The 19,685-nt window shown below is 48.0% G+C and overlaps 1 protein-coding gene across 1 annotated transcript in view; it reads right to left on the minus strand.

The window, feature by feature from the left end:
- Positions 1-7,681: 7,681 nt before the first annotated feature.
- LOC144507507 (uncharacterized) overlaps positions 7,682-19,685 on the minus strand; it is a 119,283-nt gene continuing 107,279 nt past the window's right edge. Inside the window, exon 5 of the mRNA XM_078234632.1 lies at positions 7,682-7,873. Within this exon, the coding sequence (XP_078090758.1) occupies positions 7,682-7,873 (192 nt within the window). The remainder of the gene's footprint in view (positions 7,874-19,685) is intronic.

Below are 19,685 nucleotides of genomic sequence, written 5' to 3' on the forward strand. Positions count from 1 at the left end.
TCTGTATTTTCCAACAGCATTATTTGACCACAGGCATTAATCAAGGTAAAGGAAAGGGGCTGCTATAGGTGTTGGGGAATGAAGACTAGTTTGTGTCTTAAAGAATCTTGTATCATGAGGAGAAAAAAAACTTTGTCCATGATGATGATAAATGATAAATTGTAATAGATAATTGTTTTAAAAATCATGCTTTGCTTGTTTTTCAATGATCTACGTACTAAATGAAGTTGTGACAAAGATACCTGCCACAATAATAAAACAATCATTATAACAAGCAAACAAATATCTCCGTGTTCTTATTTGCAAGAATATTTTCTCCAAATGGTTATGACTCAGGTATGGACAATTAATATTTAAAATAAAAACGAATGCATTATTTAATCAGTAGAATTCTGACACAGGATTTCACTTTTTTAAGCAAAATAGAAATGTATTTTATGCATTCCAATTTACTTCTTACTTCCCCCCAAAATTTTCTTTTCGATACCTCAGTCTTAATGCTTGATTTATTTAGTCTTAGCTATTTGCTCTTTTAGGCACCACCCATAAGTGGTCCTCTATAAAATTCTCATCAGCTCCAGCTATTCTCAGAGGTAAAACTTTCATTTACCATCTCATGACTGGAGCCATGTGTCCCTTGGACTGATTACTTTTCCAATACTTCCAAGTTAATCTTATGGTTACTTTCTTTTGCAATACGGCTGTGTGAGGGCTACTAGCTTCTACTGGTCAATCTTCAAATGTCAGTTCCCTCACAAAACTAGGAAGGGGCATGAGAAGTCCTTGGCGGGGGCAAGAAGTCCTTGGTGGGGGCTAGGAGGGGGCATGAGAAGTCCTTGGCGGGTCGGATCAAGGAAAACCCCAAGGCTTTTTACTCTTATGTGAGAAATAAAAGAATGACCAGGGTGAGGTTAGGGCCGGTCAAGGACAGTAGTGAGAACTTGTGCATGGAGTCAGAAGAGATAGGAGAGGCGATGAATGAATACTTTTCTTCAGTGTTCATCACGGAGAGGGGCCATATTTTTGAGGATGAGTGTGAGATACAGGCTGATAGGCTGGAGGAGGTAGATGTTCTGAGGGAAGATGTATTAGCAATTTTGAAAAACCTGGGAGTCGATAAGTCCCCTGGGCCAGTTGGGATATATCCTAGGATTCTTTGGGAGGCAAGGGATGAGATTGCAGAGCCTTTGGCTTTGATCTTTGGGTCCTCACTGTCCACGGGGATAGTGCCAGAGGACTGGAGAGTGGCGAATGTTGTTCCTCTGTTCAAGAAAGGAAATAGAATGACCCTGGCAATTATAGGCTGGTTAGTCTTACTTCGGTGGTCAGTAAGTTAATGGAAAAGGTCCTGAGGGATAGGATTTATGACCATTTGGAAACATGCAGCTTAATCCGGGATAGTCAACACAGATTTGTGAAGGGTAAGTCTTGCCTCACAAATTTGATTGAGTTCTTTGAGGAGGTAACTAAGTGTGGAGATGAAGGTAGAGTAGTTGATGTCGTGTACATGGATTTTAGTAAGGCATTTGATAAGGTTCCCCATGGTCAGCTCATGAAGAAAGTAAGGAGGTGTGGGATAGAGGGAAATTTGGCCGATTGGATAAGTTACTGGCTATCTCATAGAAGACAGAGGGTGGTGGTGGATGGAAAATTTTCAGACTGGAGACCAGTTACCAGCAGTGTACCACAAGGATCAGCATTGGGTCCTCTGCTATTTGTGATTTTTATCAATGACTTGGAGGGGGGGGCTGAAGGGTGGGTCAGTAAATTTGCTGATGACACCAAGATTGGTGGAGTAGTAGATGAGGTGGAGGGCTGTTGTAGGCTGCAAAGAGACATTGATAGGATGCAGAGCTGGGCCGAAAAATGGCAGATGGAGTTTAACCCTGATATGTGCGAGGTGATTCATTTTGGGAGGACAAATTTAAATGCGGATTACAGGGTCAATGGCAGGGTTCTGAGGAATGTGGAGGAACAGAGAGATCTTGGGGTTCATATCCACAGATCTCTGAAGATTGCCACTCAAGTGGATAGAGCTGTGAAGAAGGCCTATAGTGTGTTAGGGTTTATTAACAGGGGGTTTGAGTTTAAGAGCCGTGGGGTTATGCTGCAACTGTACAGGACCTTGGTGAGACCACATTTGGAATATTGTGTGCAGTTCTGGTCACCTCACTATCAGAAGGACGCGGAAGCACTGGAAAGAGTGCAAAGGAGATTTCCCAGGATGCTGCCTGGTTTGGAGGATAGGTCTTATGAGGAAAGGTTGAGGGAGCTAGGGGTTTTCTCTTTAGAGCAGAGGAGGATGAGAGGCGACTTAATAGAGGTTTATAAGATGATGAGGGGGGTAGATAGAGTGGATGTTCAGAGACTATTTCCTCGGGTGGATGTAGCTGTTACTAGGGGGTATAACTGTAAGGTTCATGGTGGGAGATATAGGAGGGATGTCCGAGGTAGGTTCTTTACTCAGAGAGTGGTTGGGATGTGGAATGGACTGCCTGCTGTGATAGTGGAGTCGGACACTTTAGGAACTTTCAAGCTGTTATTGAATAGGCACATGGAGCACACCAGAATGATAGGGAGTGGGATAGCTTGATCTTGGTTTCGGGCAAAGCTCGGCACAACATCGAGGGCTGAAGGGCCTGCACTGTGCTGTACTTTTCTATGTTCTACGTTCTAAAACTCAAATTGAGATTAAACCTCACCCACATTCCACACAGTGAATGATGACATTTGTTTTCTTACTCTGCTTACAGTGCAGGTCTATCTAACTGTCCTTTACTTTGGCTATCTTCTCTCAATGAGTTGCAAACTGCACACACTTGTTCCAAACTGCAATTGACTCTATCAGCAAAAACACCCAGAGAATCAGAGAATCTTCTTAAGCTCTACCCATCTCCGTGATGATTTAACCTGCTCCGCACTGTCCTTAAACCAACATTTAAATTGGCTATCCACCATCTGCAACATTCATTGCTTTGTTTTATGATATAAATGGGTCTTACAGCTTTTACGGGTTCATAAAATACTTTACTACTTAACTCCCAAAACATAAATCAGCTCTCTAGATTGCCATTGCTATAAGGATCACAGACACCGCATCTGCAGCTCTTTAGCGAAGCAAGCCCACATGCTGTTTTATAGCTTTATCTCGTCTGACTTTGTTCACCTTTTGAACATTTTTGAGGTTTTTTGGTGCTCTCTAGATATTGACAACACAGTGAATGCTGTATGGCGGGCCAGTTACCTCAGTTGGTTAGTATGTGGATCAGATTAATGCCAACTGTTCAGGGGTCGGTCCCTATTCCGGCTGAGGCAGGCTTGGGACCCATCTCTGTGCCCCACCCATTGTAGAAAATCAAGGCATTTGCTGTAGTTTGGTGAACAGTCGCCAAGGGCCTGCATTTTGGGCAGAGAGCTGAAGAAGGATAAGTGACATAATTACTTGGAGTCTCCTAAACAGACAAGGTCAGCAACACCTTAATCGACGATAAGAATATCATTTGACCCATCATGCCTTCATTCTGTGTCATGTACAATCTGAAGTAAAATCAGAGAATGCAGAATCACACGCAGGTTAGGCCAGACCTGATAAGGATGGCAGACAAATTTCTTTCCTGAAAAGACTCAAATGAATCAGATTTTTTACAACAATTGGTGAGAATTCTGGTCATCATTAATTGATTTGATTTATTATTGTCACATGTATTGGGATACAGTGAAAAGTATTGTTACTTGCACTGTACAGACAAAACATACCGTTCATGGAGTGCATAGGGGAGAAGAAAAGGAGAGTGTGCAAAATATAGTGTTACAGTCATAGCTAGGGTGTAGAGAAAAAGCAAGTCATTATGACGATTAATTTCATATTCCAGATTTATTGTTGGAATATAGATTCACTCAGTTGCGTTTGTGGGATTTGAACCCTTGTCCCTGGAATTAGTTCAGGCCTCTGGATTCTAGGACAGTGGTATTACCACTACATCACTATTGCCCCAACCTATAAATCCACAATGGTGAATGTTTTGGGTGTAAACTCTTTTTTCAAAACAAGAATGGGGTTCTGCCGTATTCTGTCATCCTCATCTGTCAGCCTTAAGCCCAGTTTTTCTTTCCTTATAAATCTGTAGATATCTGTAAAGATATAGCTGGGGTGAAGGAATAGTGTATTATAGTTAATCTTTCCTTGATTAATAAATGTTTCAGGTAAAAGTTCATCAGCAGACTCCTGTGTTTCTGTTTCGTGGCTGCCACCTACCTTTCTAAACAAAAAATAAATGTTCGGATCGATCAAACCAGGTTCCATTCTTGGAGCTGATTGTTCAGTAGTAACATCAGTTGCAATCGTAACTCCATTACACTGACTATAATCAGCACTCTCCCCACCCCCAGCACACACACTCACACACACACTCACACACACAATCTCACTGTAATCAGCCCTTCTCTGCCTGCAGCCCACTCCCATTATATGTATTAAACCACATCTGTCAAAGTATTAAAACGCATTCTCTCACTCAGGCTTCCTGGCCCAAGAACTAGGGGAACAGGTTAAAAATAAGGGGTCTTCCATTGGAGATGGAAATGAGGAGAAATGTTCTTAGTCTGTGGAATTCTCTTCCCAGGGAGCAGTGAAGGCTGAGTTATTGAATATCTTCAAGACTGCGTTAGACAGATTGTTGATAGACAAGGGAGTCATGGGTAATGGAGCAGGCAGGAAAGTAGAGTTGAAGCCACAATCATCTCAATCATGGTTTTATTAAATAGTGGAGCAGTGTCGAGGAACCAAATGGCCTCTTGCTGTTCCTCTGTTCCTGTGACCTCAAGAGGAGGCCGAGATGGATCAGAGCTTTGGTCTGATTTGTTGGTTGGTTCTTCTGTTTCACATGCATTTGGTCCTGTGCTGTAGCTTGAGGTGGAATGAGGGATATGCTAGGCCATGAGGTTACAGACTGTAGTTGAATACAATTCTGCTCCAGTCTCCCATGGATGCCCAGTATTGAGCTGCTAAATCTGGTCTGAATCTTTACCATTTAGCATGCTGGTGGTGCCACACAATACAGCGGTCCTCTGTGTGAAGACAAGACTTCATTTCCACAGTGAATGTGTGCTGGTCACTCCTAACAATACTGCTGTGGACAATGAATCCACAACAGTCCAGAGATTTGCGGGTAGGTTGATTGGCCATGCTAAAATTGCCCCTTAGTGTCCTGGGATGCGTAGATTAGAGGGATTAGTGGGTAAAATATGTAGGGATATATTTGTGGTTGGTGCAGACTCGATGGGCCGAATGACCTCTTTCTGTACTGTAGGGTTTCTATGATTAACAGGCAGGTGGGTGGGGTCCAGGTCATGTTGATTCTTCCACCACTTGATACAGGTGGAGTCTGGCAGATATGTCCCTCAGGACTCAGTCAGTACTGGTACTACCAAGTTACTCTTGGTGATGGATATCGAAGTTTCCCCAGCCAGGGTATATTGTGTTCCTTGTTACCCTCAGTGCTTCTTCCAAGTGGTGTTCAATGTGGAAGAGTTCTGATTCATTAGTTGAGAAAGGAGACAGGGCACAGGTACAAATCATCAGATTTCCTTGTCTGTCTGGAGAATTACACCATAACTTCACCAAAAGTCATTTCACATGGACACTCATGGACACTCAGGTTCAGAAACTTTGCTCCAGTAATACTTTCCAAAGGGCTCGAAACACTCAAGAAGCCCAGGGAAGTTTCTAATTCCAGTTCAGTGGGAGCTCAGCATTGGTTGCATAAGGAGCAGATAGTGACAGAGAGACAATGACGAGGTGGCATTGTGGAATTGTTGGGTGCAGAGCCTTTGACAAAACCTTCCAATTCTGTAATCTCTACCCTTCTGAACAAGGACAGTGTAAAGCAAAGCAGCTGCTTTTTAAAATGTTTGTGTCATAGAATCATCGAATCACAGAATCCCTACAGTGCAGAAAGTGTCCATTCGGCCCATTGAATCTATACCGACCTCTGAAAGAGCACTCTACTTCGGCCCACTCCCCCATCCTATCCCTGTAACCCCACACATTGATCATGGCCAATCCACCAAACCTGCACATCTTTGTCCCAGAATTGTTTGCTTCACCTGCTCTTATTGATTGGATGTTTTGTATTTCAAACTGTAGATGTAGCTGATGAATTATTCCCGTGAATTCAGTGTTTTTATATTCACTCACTGGTTTATGTTTTGAACTGTAGAAGAATGTAAGCGGTTGTGGTATGGGTGCCGTGTACAGAGTTTATCAGCTAGTCGGGACGTGGAGTACAGAGGACATGGGGACGAGGGGAGAAGAATCCTGATCAAATCTCTCTTCACTCAGGAAGGAATGGTGGTAATGACACTGGCCCAGAAACCCAGGCTGGGGACATGGCTACAAATCCCACCATGCCAGCCACTGGAATTTACATTTCATGAATAAATCTGGAAGTGAAAAGCTAGTAACAGTGAAACTATTGTCGATTGTCATAAACACCAGCAATGCTCCCGTCAAATGAATGAATAAAAACATCCGAGTCCGTGCTGTCTTCTTCCCAATGTAGTATTGAGTGAAGAGGTGGGTGGGAAGCTACAGTGAGACAGGAAAGCTGCTATAAACTAGACTCACACAGCATCAAACACACAGCTCATGATGCAATTCTATTTATTATTGATTCACAAACTAAGTACAGTCACACAGGAAGTGACTGTCATAGAGTCATAGAGGTTTACAGCGTGAAAACAGGTCCTTCGGCCCAACTTGTCCATGCCGTCCACTGTAGACTGTGTCTACAAACAAATCGAGAGACTGAATCCACTCCTGGACAGGATCATGGAGCATCACCAGATTCTTCTAATAGCCGGGCAGTTTGTAGGAGCAAATGAAAGGCAGCTTTTCCTCGCAATACAAATCATTCCAATTATTTACAGAATCTGGACAATGAAAAGATAGAATTGAATGAAGTGAGCAGCTTATTGTCTAATGAGTTCATTCTTTCTGTTTTGAGAGCGTCAATGATTTTTTCATTTTGCCCATTTCTTAATCCATGAGGAGCTTTGTAAATGAGCTGAGATATTTCCTGTTGTGATCCCGTTTGCAGACAGTGCGAGAGTCACTAAAATCTGAAAACCTGACGATATTCAGTGGGGGTTTGGACACTTCCTGAGTGAAGATGCTGAGTTTCCCCTGGGTGAGATTCTCTGTGTGGGTGGATAGCAAGGCCTCACTGTAAGGGATGTGATGGCCTCATGCCATTATCACTGGGCTATTAATGCAGAAATTCAGCTCATGTTCTGGGGACCTGGGTTCAAATGCCACCACAGGTGATGGTGGGATTTGAATTCAATAAAAAATATCTGGAATTAAGAATCTATTGGTGACCATGAAACGATTGTTGGAAAAACGAAAATGGTTCACCAATGTCCTTTAAGGAAGGAAATCTGCCTTCCTTACCAGGTCTGGCCTCCATGTGACTTCAGAGCCACCGCAATGTGGTTGACTCTCAACTGCCCTCGGGCAACTAAGGATGGGCAATAAATGCTGGCCAGCCAGCGTTGCCCATGCCCCACGAATGAATAATAATAAAAACAGTCTCCTTCCCCATTGCACAGACTTCACACAATTGGAACTTTCCCAATTAGAATCCAGCTTTCGAATATCTGTCTGGATTACATTATCTGCAATCTAGGAATTGAATCCTGTGGAAATATGGTGTGAAAACTCAAGAAACGTTACCTTGTGCATGTCATTCAAACCAATCCAAGTATAGACAGGATTTCCATTGGCTTCAGTTATCATCTTTCCCATGAAGTCATTCTGATTCTCCCAGTGTATGGAGGCAAGATGGCTGCCTGGACGCAGAGATTGGCAATACAGCTTTAAAAAAAAGACAGTTTTTGCTTGTTACCGTTCTACATCGAAAATATTCAATTTTGCTGCTCCGATATGTTTACTGTTGAAATCTTATTCTTCAGCAGAATGTGAACAACAAAATGACAAACTCCTGCTGTATGCCCCTGAGCTCTTGACATGGACTGACTAAGACTGTGCAGGGGATGCAGACAGTGCCAAACACCGGGGCCTGGGGATAATTGTGGAGTCGAGTGGGGATGTGGGGAATGTTGGGAGGACTGGGTGGCAGGGTAGTCCGACAGCTGGGGGTTGTGAGTTGGAGGCTGGGAGTTGCCCGGAATCGGTGTTTCAAACAGAGGGCCCGATTTTACCATCAAGTTGCATCTGTTTGTGGGCGCGAAAACTTGGTAAAGTCGGGCGTGAGTCGAGTAGTGTGATCCGCGCCCACCTCTGCACCGATTCGCCCTTTACCAAGGACCAAAAATGGCCATGATCAGGACCGCGCCTGAAACGGGCGCGACAGCCATTTAAATGGATTTGAATGCATTTAAATTGAATTAATGGGATGCACGCCCAACTTTACCAGCACTTCCCCCTTTACTATCGCATTCACCAATCCGGAATTGGCGCAAAACAGACATGCTCCATAAAAGTCCGACTTGGGCGCTCCATCAGTGAGGGTTAGTGCATAGCGTCCGATGGCTCTCTGCTGCTCACGGGTGTCCTTTCGTTGCAGCCATTTTCTGTTGGGTTAGTGGCGGCTCTGCGAGTGTGTGGGAGGGTGGGGGGCTGTTGCTCAGGAGGGTCTCTGATGTCTGACTTGCAGCACGGACCCGGGTCTCAGCACTGACCTCGGGTCTTGCTGTGCTGCTGAGTCCTAGTGCCCTCAGCTCACTTCCAGCTGAAAGATCTGCACAAAGCCCTTGCAAATTGCACTGCTGCAGCCTCTCAACTTTGCAATTGTGATTGTGGGGAGCATGTGGCTGGGGGAATTGGTGAGGGCTGTGATTATGGGGAGTATGTGGCTGGGGGAGTTGGGGGGCTGTGATTGTGGGGAGCATGTGGGTGGGGGAGTTGGGGGGCTGTGATTGTGGGGAGCATGTGGCTGGGGGAATTGCAGGGGTTGCTGCAATTGTGGGGAGCATGTGGCTGGGGGAATTGGGGGGGTGCTGCAATTGTGGGGAGCATGTGGCTGGGGGAATTGGTGAGGGCTGTGATTATGTGGAGTATGTGGCTGAGGGAATTGGGGAAGGCTGTGATTGTGAGGAACATGTGGCTGGGGGAGTTGGGGGGCTGTGATCATGGGGAGTATGTGGCTGGGGGAGTTGGGGGGCTGTGATTGTGGGGAGCATGTGGGTGGGGGAGTTGGGGGGCTGTGATTGTGGGGAGCATGTGGCTGGGGGAATTGTGGGGGGCTCTGACTGTTGGTGTGTTCGGGGCAAGCAGCGTTCCTTAACCTCTGCACGTGTTCCTCTCCATCTCCCCTCCCTCCCATTCAGAGTGATGAGATGGCTTTTGCAATGCAACCAATCGATCTTGCTGTTCTTTTGGTTGCTGCTGGAGCTGAGGAGGAGGAGCTGGAAGAAGAATTGTGGGCACAGGAGGCCCAGGCCTTACCACTTGCAGGAGTAGAGGGAGACAACCACCAGAGACAGGAGGTGGCCGCCATTCACCCAGAGGGGGGGGGTGCCCCTAGGAGAAGGAGGGAGCAGAGACCCCGACAGTTCCATGCACGAGTGTCCTCGAGCAGATGTCGGCCGTGTGCTGGTGACATCTCCGACTCCGAAATGAGGCCGTGAAACACCTGTCCAATCTGTTGCAGGACCTGGCACCAAGACCCGACGGGGTGGCACCCACTCTCGGTGGCTGTCAAATTGATGGCCGCTCTAAATATCCATGTTACTGGCTCTTTCCAGACCCCTAGCGGAGATGTCTGTGGCATCTCCCAATCTGCTGTACACACCTGTGTGAGGCAGTTCACAGAAGCCCTGTATGCCCGGGCTGGGCAACAACTTTAACCTGGACCAGGCTCATCAGGCTGCAGGGTTTGCAGCCATTGCGGGGATGCCTCACGTGCAGGGGGCCATCGACTGCACACACGTCACCCTCAAGGCCCCCCTACGGAATCCACGGAGATTTGTCAATAAAAAGAGGTTCCACTCCCTGAATGTACAACTTGTGTGTGACCACAATATGACCATCATGCACATCTGTGCAAGACATCCAGGCAACATGCATGACAGCTTCATTGTCAGGGGCTCTCACATCCCGGAGGCATTTGAGGAGGAGCCCAGTCTGCGGGAGTGGCTCGTGGGTGATTTGGGTTAACCGCTTTGGACATGGCTGATGACGCCTGTGCGGAGGCCTGTGTGTGAGGTGGAGACCCGCTATAATGAGGCCCATGTAGCCACCCGCCCGATAGTGGAGAGGTGCATTGGGCTCCTCCAAATGCGATTCCGGTGCCTGGACCGATCTGGCGGGGCCCTACAATACAGCCCCCTGATCTCCTCCCGCATTGTGGTGGTGTGCTGTGCCTTGCACAATCTGGCACAGCAGTGAGGTGACCTATTGGAGGAGGAGAAGGACGTGGAGGCTGACCAGCCGTGCTTCGCTGGGTAGGATGACCAACAGGAGGAGGAGGAAGAGGAGGAGGAGGAAGAAGAGAAAAAGCCTGGCGAGGAACACCAACCAGGCACTGGAGGGCTGGCAGCATGAATGAGGGTGGCAAGGGAGGCTCTGATCACCAGGCGGTTCAGTCGCTAGGGTTTGTGTCTGTGGGTTCCATCACCCCCCCTCCCCCAAAAGTCCTTCTATCTCCTGCAACATTGTCACACCAGAGTGGTGGGCCTGGGTACGCTGTGTTTGCGAGTTTTTTGGCAGGCAGGAGGGTGATGACGACTTGCTAACCACCATTATGATGATACCCTGGTGCAAACTAGTCTGACTCCTACCTGAGCTCCGCACGCACGCTGGACCTGGGCCCACGTCCGTGTAGCGGGTAAGGGATCTGAAACCCCCATACAGGGCCCTGGGTGGGTGTGGTTAGGGACAGGAGGGAATCGCTCGTGGGGTCTAGGGAAACAATGGCTTCCTTCTCTCAGTGACACAGTATTGAGGGGCCTCCCAAACTGACATCAATATGAAGCATCCCTCCGGCGATCATCAATGGAAGTGGATTCCAATTCGAGACAAACCTGAGACAAATTAGTCACAGGTGGGTGGTGAAAAAACATTGAATTGCAATAAAGATGTTTATATAACAAGTTCTAATATAAAAACTTGTGAACAGAAAACGTTAACGTGCTTAAATAGTTTAGTTTAGCCCTTCACCCGTGCCATCTCAATGCAACTACAACTTCCTAACCTTACGTGGGCTCACACTACGTCTCAGTGACTCCCCAGAATGTACATTGGAGGTGGAGGGGGCCAGCTGCCTACCATGATCCGTGGCCTGTGATGCGCATGGCGGGCGTCCTCTGGAGGCCCTGGACCTTGAGGGCCCTGGTCTGCTTCCAGGTGTCTGGGATGTTTCCATGACACTCCCTTCATCCCGCTGCCCCGGAAATGCCGCGGTGTCAGGAAGTGGGGAGTCAGAAGGTGTAGCCACAGCCACAGTCTCCTGGCTGGTAGGACCCGGCATGGGCTCGAGCCCTTCCTCCTCCCTTGGGGTTCCTGTGGGTCCCTGGGTCACTCCATGGGACGGCGGTGCTTCTGCAGTGAGCTCCAGAAGCTCTGGCGTCACCTGGCCCTGCCAGTCCTGGAGGACCACCTGTGTCCTACCAAGTCCTTTGCGATGGCCACCTGAGTCGGAGGCCACCTCTCAATGGCCCTCTGAGACTGGGCCACACTCTGCAGCCCCTCAGCCATGACCCTCTGTGACTGGGCCATGTTCTAGAACATAGAACATAGAACAGTACAGCACAGAACAGGCCCTTCGGCCCACGATGTTGTGCCGAGCTTTATCTGAAACCAAGATCAAGCTATCCCACTCCCTATCATCCTGGTGCGCTCCATGTGCCTATCCAATAACCGCTTAAATGTTTCTAAAGTGTCTGACTCCACTATCACTGCAGGCAGTCCATTCCACACCCCAACCACTCTCTGCGTAAAGAACCTACCTCTGATATCCGTCCTGTATCTCCCACCACGAACCCTATAGTTATGCCCCCTTGTAATAGCTCCATCCACCCGAGGAAATAGTCTTTGAACGTTCACTCTATCTATCCCCTTCATCATTTTATACACCTCTATTAAGTCTCCCCTCAGCCTCCTCCGCTCCAGAGAGAACAGCCCCAGCTCCCTCAACCTTTCCTCATATGACCTACCCTCCAAACCAGGCAGCATCCTGGTAAATCTCCTCTGCACTCTTTCCAGCGCTTCCACATCCTTCTTATAGTGAGGTGACCAGAACTGCACACAATATTCCAAATGTGGTCTCACCAAGGTCCTGTACAGTTGCAGCATAACCCCACGGCTCTTAAACTCCAACCCGCTGTTAATAAAAGCTAACACACTATAGGCCTTCTTCACAGCTCTATCCACTTGAGTGGCAACCTTTAGAGATCTGTGGATATGGACCCCAAGATCTCTCTGTTCCTCCACAGTCTTCAGAACCCTACCTTTGACCCTGTAATCCACATTTAAATTAGTCCTACCAAAATGAATCACCTCACATTTATCAGGGTTAAACTCCATTTGCCATTTTTCAGCCCAGCTTTGCATCCTATCTATGTCTCTTTGCAGCCTACAACAGCCCTCCACCTCATCCACTACTCCACCAATCTTGGTGTCATCAACAAATTTACTGATCCACCCTTCAGCCCCCTCCTCTAAGTCATTAATAAAAATCACAAAGAGCAGAGGACCAAGCACTGATCCCTGCGGCACACCGCTAGCAACCTGCCTCCAATCCAAATATTTTCCATCGACCACCACCCTCTGTCTTCGGTCAGACAGCCAGTTACCTGGCTATGTTCTCAAGGGCTGCTGCCGTTGTCCGCTGTGTCTCAGCACTGTCCCGCTGGGTTTCCTGCAAGCTCATGAGCCTTCAGCCATGGGCTGCAGAATCTTAAGAAGGCTGTTCAGTCCCCTAGCTGTGGCCTTCTGTGACTCGGTCATCGCTTGGAGCCTGCCACTCATGGTGAGGATCCCCTGCCCCAGGCTTTCCACTGCAGATGCCATCCTTGCAGTGTTGGCCTGGGAAGCACGTAAGGCAGTCAATAGCTGGTCCACCTGAAAGCTTTGGGACTCCTCCCAACAGCCTCACAGTTGGTCCAATGTGGCCGTCAGCCCCTCCTGCATTCCCTGGCTCTGTTGCTGCATCTCCAGCAGCTGAGGGAGAAGCGATCTCAGAGGCCCAGCATGCAGCCTGGAGCCAGCTGAGCCCAAGCCTCCAACAGGCCCCCACATGCCAGAGGCCTCCTCCACCCGTTGCACATCAGCAGATGTGTCGTGCTCACCAGAGAGTCCCAGAAGCCTCAACACTAACTGGACCCATCGACATGTCAGTATCTGGGATGGTGAGTTGTGAGCAGACAACTCAAAATCAATTCCTTGTGCTACCAAATAAACCTGTTGGACTTTAACCTGATGTTGTGAGACTTCTCATGTGCCTACCCCAGTCCAACGCCGGCATCTCCACATCATGGATAGACATGACTGACCCAGTGAAAGTGACCTGAGCAGACAACTCAAAATCACTTCCCAGTCAACAAACCCAACCCAAATATTAGAAACACCTTGTGGATGTTGAAAATGTCTGAACATTGAGCTAAACAGCGACAGATTTTTAACATTCTCATTCCTTGCTGACAACAGACCTTTCAATCAACCTTGCTCCCTTCGATCTGAAGATCAGGATCCCAATCCTGTTCCCACTAAACTTCCACACCAGGCATTTGGCAGAACGTTACACTGGATGGTGATCAGGATCAGGGAGCTGTGCTGATTTGATTTTCTTCTAATGCAGAGACACTCAGCCCAGTTATAACACTCTCACCACTGTCCGTGGGTGAACCTGTGAGCTTCATTGTCTGTACTGTTCAACGTCACAGCTCATTACCCTCAGTGTTTAATGGAGAATCCAATGTAGATCATATTACCCAGCTGACAGAATACACTGGGCCTGATTTTACCATTTTCATTCTCAGGGCTGAATCTGGGCACAATTCAGATCCAACTTGGGAATCTGCTTTCAGGCGCCCCCACAAGCACTTAGCCTGAAAAAAAAATCGGGGGTCTGAATCGCGCTGTGGGTGGGGCTTAGCGCGCCCGAAACGATTGGAACTCTGAACTGCGCATACGCAGTTAGAGAAAAATTTGAAAAAGCGCGCCCGTATTACATCGCTCCCGGGCTGCAGAAAGTGGAAAAAGCGGCCCAGGAGCGAAAAGCGGGAGCGATGGTCTCCACAGACTTCATTGGCCCCCTTATTCCACCCCCCCAGCTACCCAGACTGACCCCCTGCCCCCTTCCCCCCACCGATCGTCCGCAGAGTGGCAGCGGACCCCCCCTGGCCCCTCTGCTCCCCTACCAGAGATCCATCTGACCTGCCTCCCTCCCTCCCCGCCCCCCGACCCCAGAGAATGATCTGCCCTCACTCCCCCCCCCCTCAACCAGAGAATTATCTGGCCTCACTCCCCCTCCCCGCCGAGAATGATCTGGCCTCACTAACCCCCCTGCCCCAGAGAATCATCTGGCACCTCCCCCCTTCCCCCAGAGAATGATCTGGCCTCACTCCCTCCCCTCCCAGAGAATGATCTGGCCTCACTCCCCCTCCCACCCCCGAGAATGATCTGGCCTCACTCCCCGCCCCCCCCCCCCCTCCCCCCCCCCGCCATCTCCCCCAGAGAGTGATCTGGCCTCACTCCCCCCCCTCCCAGAGAGTGATCTGGCCTCACTCCCCCTCCCACCCCCGAGAATGATCTGGCCTCACTCCCCCCCCCCCCCCCTCCCCAAGAGAGTGATCTGGCCTCACTCCCCGCCCGCCCCCCCCCCCCCCATCTCCCCCAGAGAGTGATCTGGCCTCACTCCCCCCCCTCCCAGAGAGTGATCTGGCCTCACTCCCCCCCCCCCCCGCAGAGAATGATCTGGCCTATGGCACCCCCCCGAGAACTCCCCTCCCCCACCAAGAGGTACATCTGACCCGCCTCCCTCCTCCTCCCCACCACTGATCTGAGTCAGAGAGCCGTTGGAAGCTCTGGACTCACCTCTTCAGCAGCTGGAGCGCCCGATTCAGACTTTTATTCAGCAGGTCCATTTCGGCGCGATTCCGGATTGGCGAACGTAGCGGTAAAGGGGGAAATGCTGATAAAGTTGGGCAGGCAGTTCTTTAATTCACTTGAAATACATGCAAATGCAGTTTGGTCATGTTTAGAAACATTGAGGAACTTGAATAACTTACAACCATTGTAGGGATTTACCTCAGCATCAATCCAAGTCTTTTCATAATTGACAAACTTGTAGCAATGGTCAGAATAAGGCACACCCCCAGAACAATATCGTCCCCAGTAATTACGTTTCTCAATGTCCTGATTCGTCTCTGCCTGATTCTCCAATTCGATATTCAGATCAGGATCAGCTGCAGATTAAAACAAGTTGCAATAATCACAACATTCACGGTTCATTTCTCATTCAGGAGGCTGGAAATTGATGAGTACATGGTAGACAAGACTGGCCTCGGGAGTGGGACATTTCACCTCACTGCATTCACACACCAGGCAGAATTTTCCGACCTCATCCTGCCCGTATTTCGGCGTGGTGAGGTCGTAAGATTGCGTGGGAAGGATAAAAACAGGAATCGTGCCTGTTTTCCCGCCGGTTCCAATCGTACCACACTGTTTTCCCAGGCGAGATGAGGAGTGCGCCCAAAATGGGCGAGTTGTTAATTTGCTTACAGTGGCTGCATCTCAATATCATTAACATGGTCCGAATGCAATCATCCCTTCCTCACTTACTTTAACGACCCTGTCAGGGGGACGGCACGCTGGCGAGGAAAGCTCCTGCTATATAAAGGTCTGCTGCAGGCACAGCAGTATTGAAGGGGAGCAAGGAGATAAGTTGATATGGGCACAAGCCTCCGTGGTGTGTTGGGGGGGTGGGTGGGTGGGGGTGGGGGTAGTCACAGACGCGGCCATGGTGCGATTGAGTTTAGGAGTCATGAGAAAATGTTGCAGCTATATAGGACCCTGGTCAGACTCCACTTGGAGTACTGTGCTCAGTTCTGGTCGCCTCATTACAGGAAGGATGTGGAAGCCATAGAAAGGGTGCAGGGGAGATTTACAAGGATGTTGCCTGGGTTGGGGAGCATGCCTTATGAGGATAGGTTGAGTGAGCCTGGCCTTTTCTCCTTGGAGAGACGAAGGATGAGGGGTGACCTGATAGAGGTGTATAAGATGTTGAGAGGTATTGATCGAGTGGACAGTCAGAGGCTTTTTCCTCGGGCTGAAATGGTTTCCACAAGAGGACACAGGTTTAAGGTGCTGGGGCGTAGGTACAGAGGAGATGTCAGGGGTAAGTTTTTCACTCAGAGGGTGGTGGGTGCGTGGAATGGGCTGCCAGCAAAAGTGGTGGAGGCGGATTCGATAGGGTCTTTTCAGAGACTTTTAGATAAGTACATGGAACGTAGTAAGATAGAGGGTTATAGGTAAGCCTAGTAATCGCTAAGGTAGGGACATGTTCGGCACAACTTTGTGGGCTGAAGGGCCTGTATTGTGCTGTAGTTTTTCTATGTTCCTATGTTTCTATATTTCGAGTCCAGGAGACTCAAGATAAAGATCAAAGCAGCTAAAGGACCAAATAGTAGAATGGATGGCAAGCTGGCTTTAAACCAGGAAACAGAGAATAGAGACGTTGGGATTTACTCAAACTGGCAGCAAGTGCAAGGTGGTGTCCCTGGAGAGTGCCCAAGCTGGGCCAGGGCATACCTGGTTAGTGCCAAGGTAGTGCCTGGGCAGTGTCAGAGTACTACCAGGCAGTACCAGGCATGACTCTCTCCCCTCTTAGAAATGATCTCCACTGGGAGGTCCACTTGCTAGATTCACACCTCCACACTGGGGAACCAGTCGGCCTTCACACCGGTCTGCCACCATGGATGATTCCGGCGTACAGGCCTGATAATTACATGTTGATGTATTCAAATGAGATCTGACTTTTCACGTCAGGAAATGCGCCGTCACTGATAGTGGGAAGGGACAATCGTGTCCTGTGTTCATTTCAATGTGAAACAAGACTTTGCACTTGTCTTGATATTTCCCACTCTGGTGGCTGAACCGCCTGATTTGAACGGGAGTGGAAAATCCCGGTCTGTAATTTGGCCTAATTGAGGTATTTAAATTCATGAAATGGTTTGGTCGGATTGGGAAGGAGCACTGTTGGGACGTTGGGTATTTTGTGTTTTTTTTGTTCATTTGTGGGACATAGGTGTCACTGGCTGGCCAGATTTTGTTGTCCATCCCTAGTTGCCCTCGAGAAGGTGGTGGTGAGCTGCCATCTTGAAATGATGAAACAACCGAATGGCTTGCTCAGCCATTTCAGAGGGCAGTTGAGAGTCAACCACATTGCTGTGGTTCTGGAGTCACATGTCGGCCAGACCAGGTAAGGACGGCAGATTTCCTTCCCTATAGGACATTACTGAACCAGATGGGCTTTTCCAACAATTGACAATGGTTTCATGGTATCAGTAGATTCTTATTTCCAGATATCTTTTATTGAATTCAAATTCCAGCATCTGCCGTAGTGGGATTCGAACCCGGGTCTCCAGAACTTTAGCTGAGTTTCTCGATTAATAGTCCAGTGATAATACCACTCGGCCATCGCGCCCCCTCGGTCCTGACTAAAGCTTTTGGCTTTTTGCCTCTTGAAAAGCTGCTGTTGTGTAGTATTGACTCAGTGAATTGACATCCACTTTTAACTTTTCACATTGATCTGAATCACTTGATTGATCTGTTGAGTCATTTTGAGGTTTGTTTGTCATTAATGGTGGAAAGGTAGTCCTGGTGTTAGCGTATTCTGCAATAGTGGATTGACTGACTATCTCAAAAAATTAAACTTGATATATCTGAGGAATCATTTTGTGTTCCTCTGTGTCTCAATGCGTAAGATGGGGATTAACTGCCTGGTTGAAATGTTCTAGCTTTGTACAAATGCAATGAAAACACATTCACAGTGACCTCACCAGTCTGTGGAGATGTGTTTCAGGAGATGATTTATTGTGTATTGAAGAGTGTATCAGTTATTTTGACAAAATCTTTTGTTGCTAGATTATGGCTGTTGTTTCCTTCCACCAATTCAGATACTGTGGCGTTGAGGAATTTTACATATTCCTTGGGTCCAGCCGAGCTGTTCCAGTACAGCTACAACATTGGCATCTACCCAGCAATGTGGAAAATTACCCAGGGATGTCCTGTACACGTGAGACAGGACCAATCTCCCCCAGCCAATTACTGCCCCATTAGTCAACTTTCGATCGTCAGTAAAATGAAGGAAGGGGTCATCAACAGTGCTACCAAGCAGCACTTACTCAGCAATTTGGCTTCCACAGCCTTCTGTGGTAGCGATTCCACAGGTTTACCAAGGTTTCTCCTCAACTCAGTCCGAAATGGCTTCCCCCTCTTCTGAGACAAAATAACTGATACACTCTTCAATACACAATAAATCATCTCCTGAAACACATCTCCACAGACTGGTGAGGTCACTGTGAATGTGTTTTCATTGCATTTGTACAAAGCTTCAAGACCCTGCCCCCAGCCAGAGGAAGCAACATCCCTGCATCCAGTCAGTCCAGCTCGGTCAAAATTCTATACTTTTCCATTAAATACCATCTCAGTTTTCTAAATTCCAGTGAATACATGCCCATTCAACCCAATCAATCCTCATACAACAATCTTACCATCCCAGGAATCAGTCTGATGAACTTTCACTGCACTCCCTCTATGGCAAGTACATCCTCTCTTAGATAATGGGACCAAAACTGCAAAAACTCTGCAATTTGTGTATCATCCTTTCAATTTTTTTTTGCGTGTCAACATCAATGATTCGATATTCATTTCATACTATGATGGCTAGAAGTGCATGTGCTGTTCCAAGTGATGACTCACCAAAGTTTGATTCCAGTTTAGCATAAATTCTTTACTTTTCAATTCTATTCCTAATAACCCCAGTGCTTGGTTTGTTTTTCTTTCCTTGTTAATGTGTGTCACTGTTATTACTGATTTGTGTCGATGTGGATCTCTCTCTCTCTCCCTCTATGTCTCAGAGCTGCTGACCATGTACATCAATGTGCTTACATCGTGCATCATTGAATCTGCTGAATTCTTCCATCCGTTATAAAGATGACAATATTCAGCCAGCTTTTCCAAAACCATGGATGGACACTCTTTCCTCCCTCTAAAAGTCAACCCATATCATTTGGCCCAAAAAGATCTTCTCAAAAATTTGACTTTTACCTGAGTATACGCGCTAACTTTCTGATTGCGTTTTTTTTTCGAACAGATATTTTGGATATTATAGAGCCTAACGGGCGAGAAGCGGGATTTTTTTTTTGGTCGTAGTTAGTTGAACAAGTCCCGGCACTCTGTGCTTCACAGAGGGGGATTCACACTGGGAAGTGGGGGGCGCTGGAGAAGCCGGCAGCACAGTGCTGAGTGACCACTGCAAATGCACCGATCTGTCAGTGGGGAGATTGACACATATACACTGGCTCCCACATCACTGGCCTCCTGATCGCAGGCCTCCCAATTGCTTCCCAGGCCCCCTACCCCCAATCGCTAGCTTCGTAACCTCCCCCCCAACCGATCGCTGGCCAGCCCGGCCTCCCCCCCCCACTGATTGCCAGACTCC

The sequence above is a fragment of the Mustelus asterias genome, chromosome 19 (genome assembly GCF_964213995.1).
Source record: "Mustelus asterias chromosome 19, sMusAst1.hap1.1, whole genome shotgun sequence".
NCBI classification, from domain to species: Eukaryota; Metazoa; Chordata; class Chondrichthyes; order Carcharhiniformes; family Triakidae; genus Mustelus; species Mustelus asterias.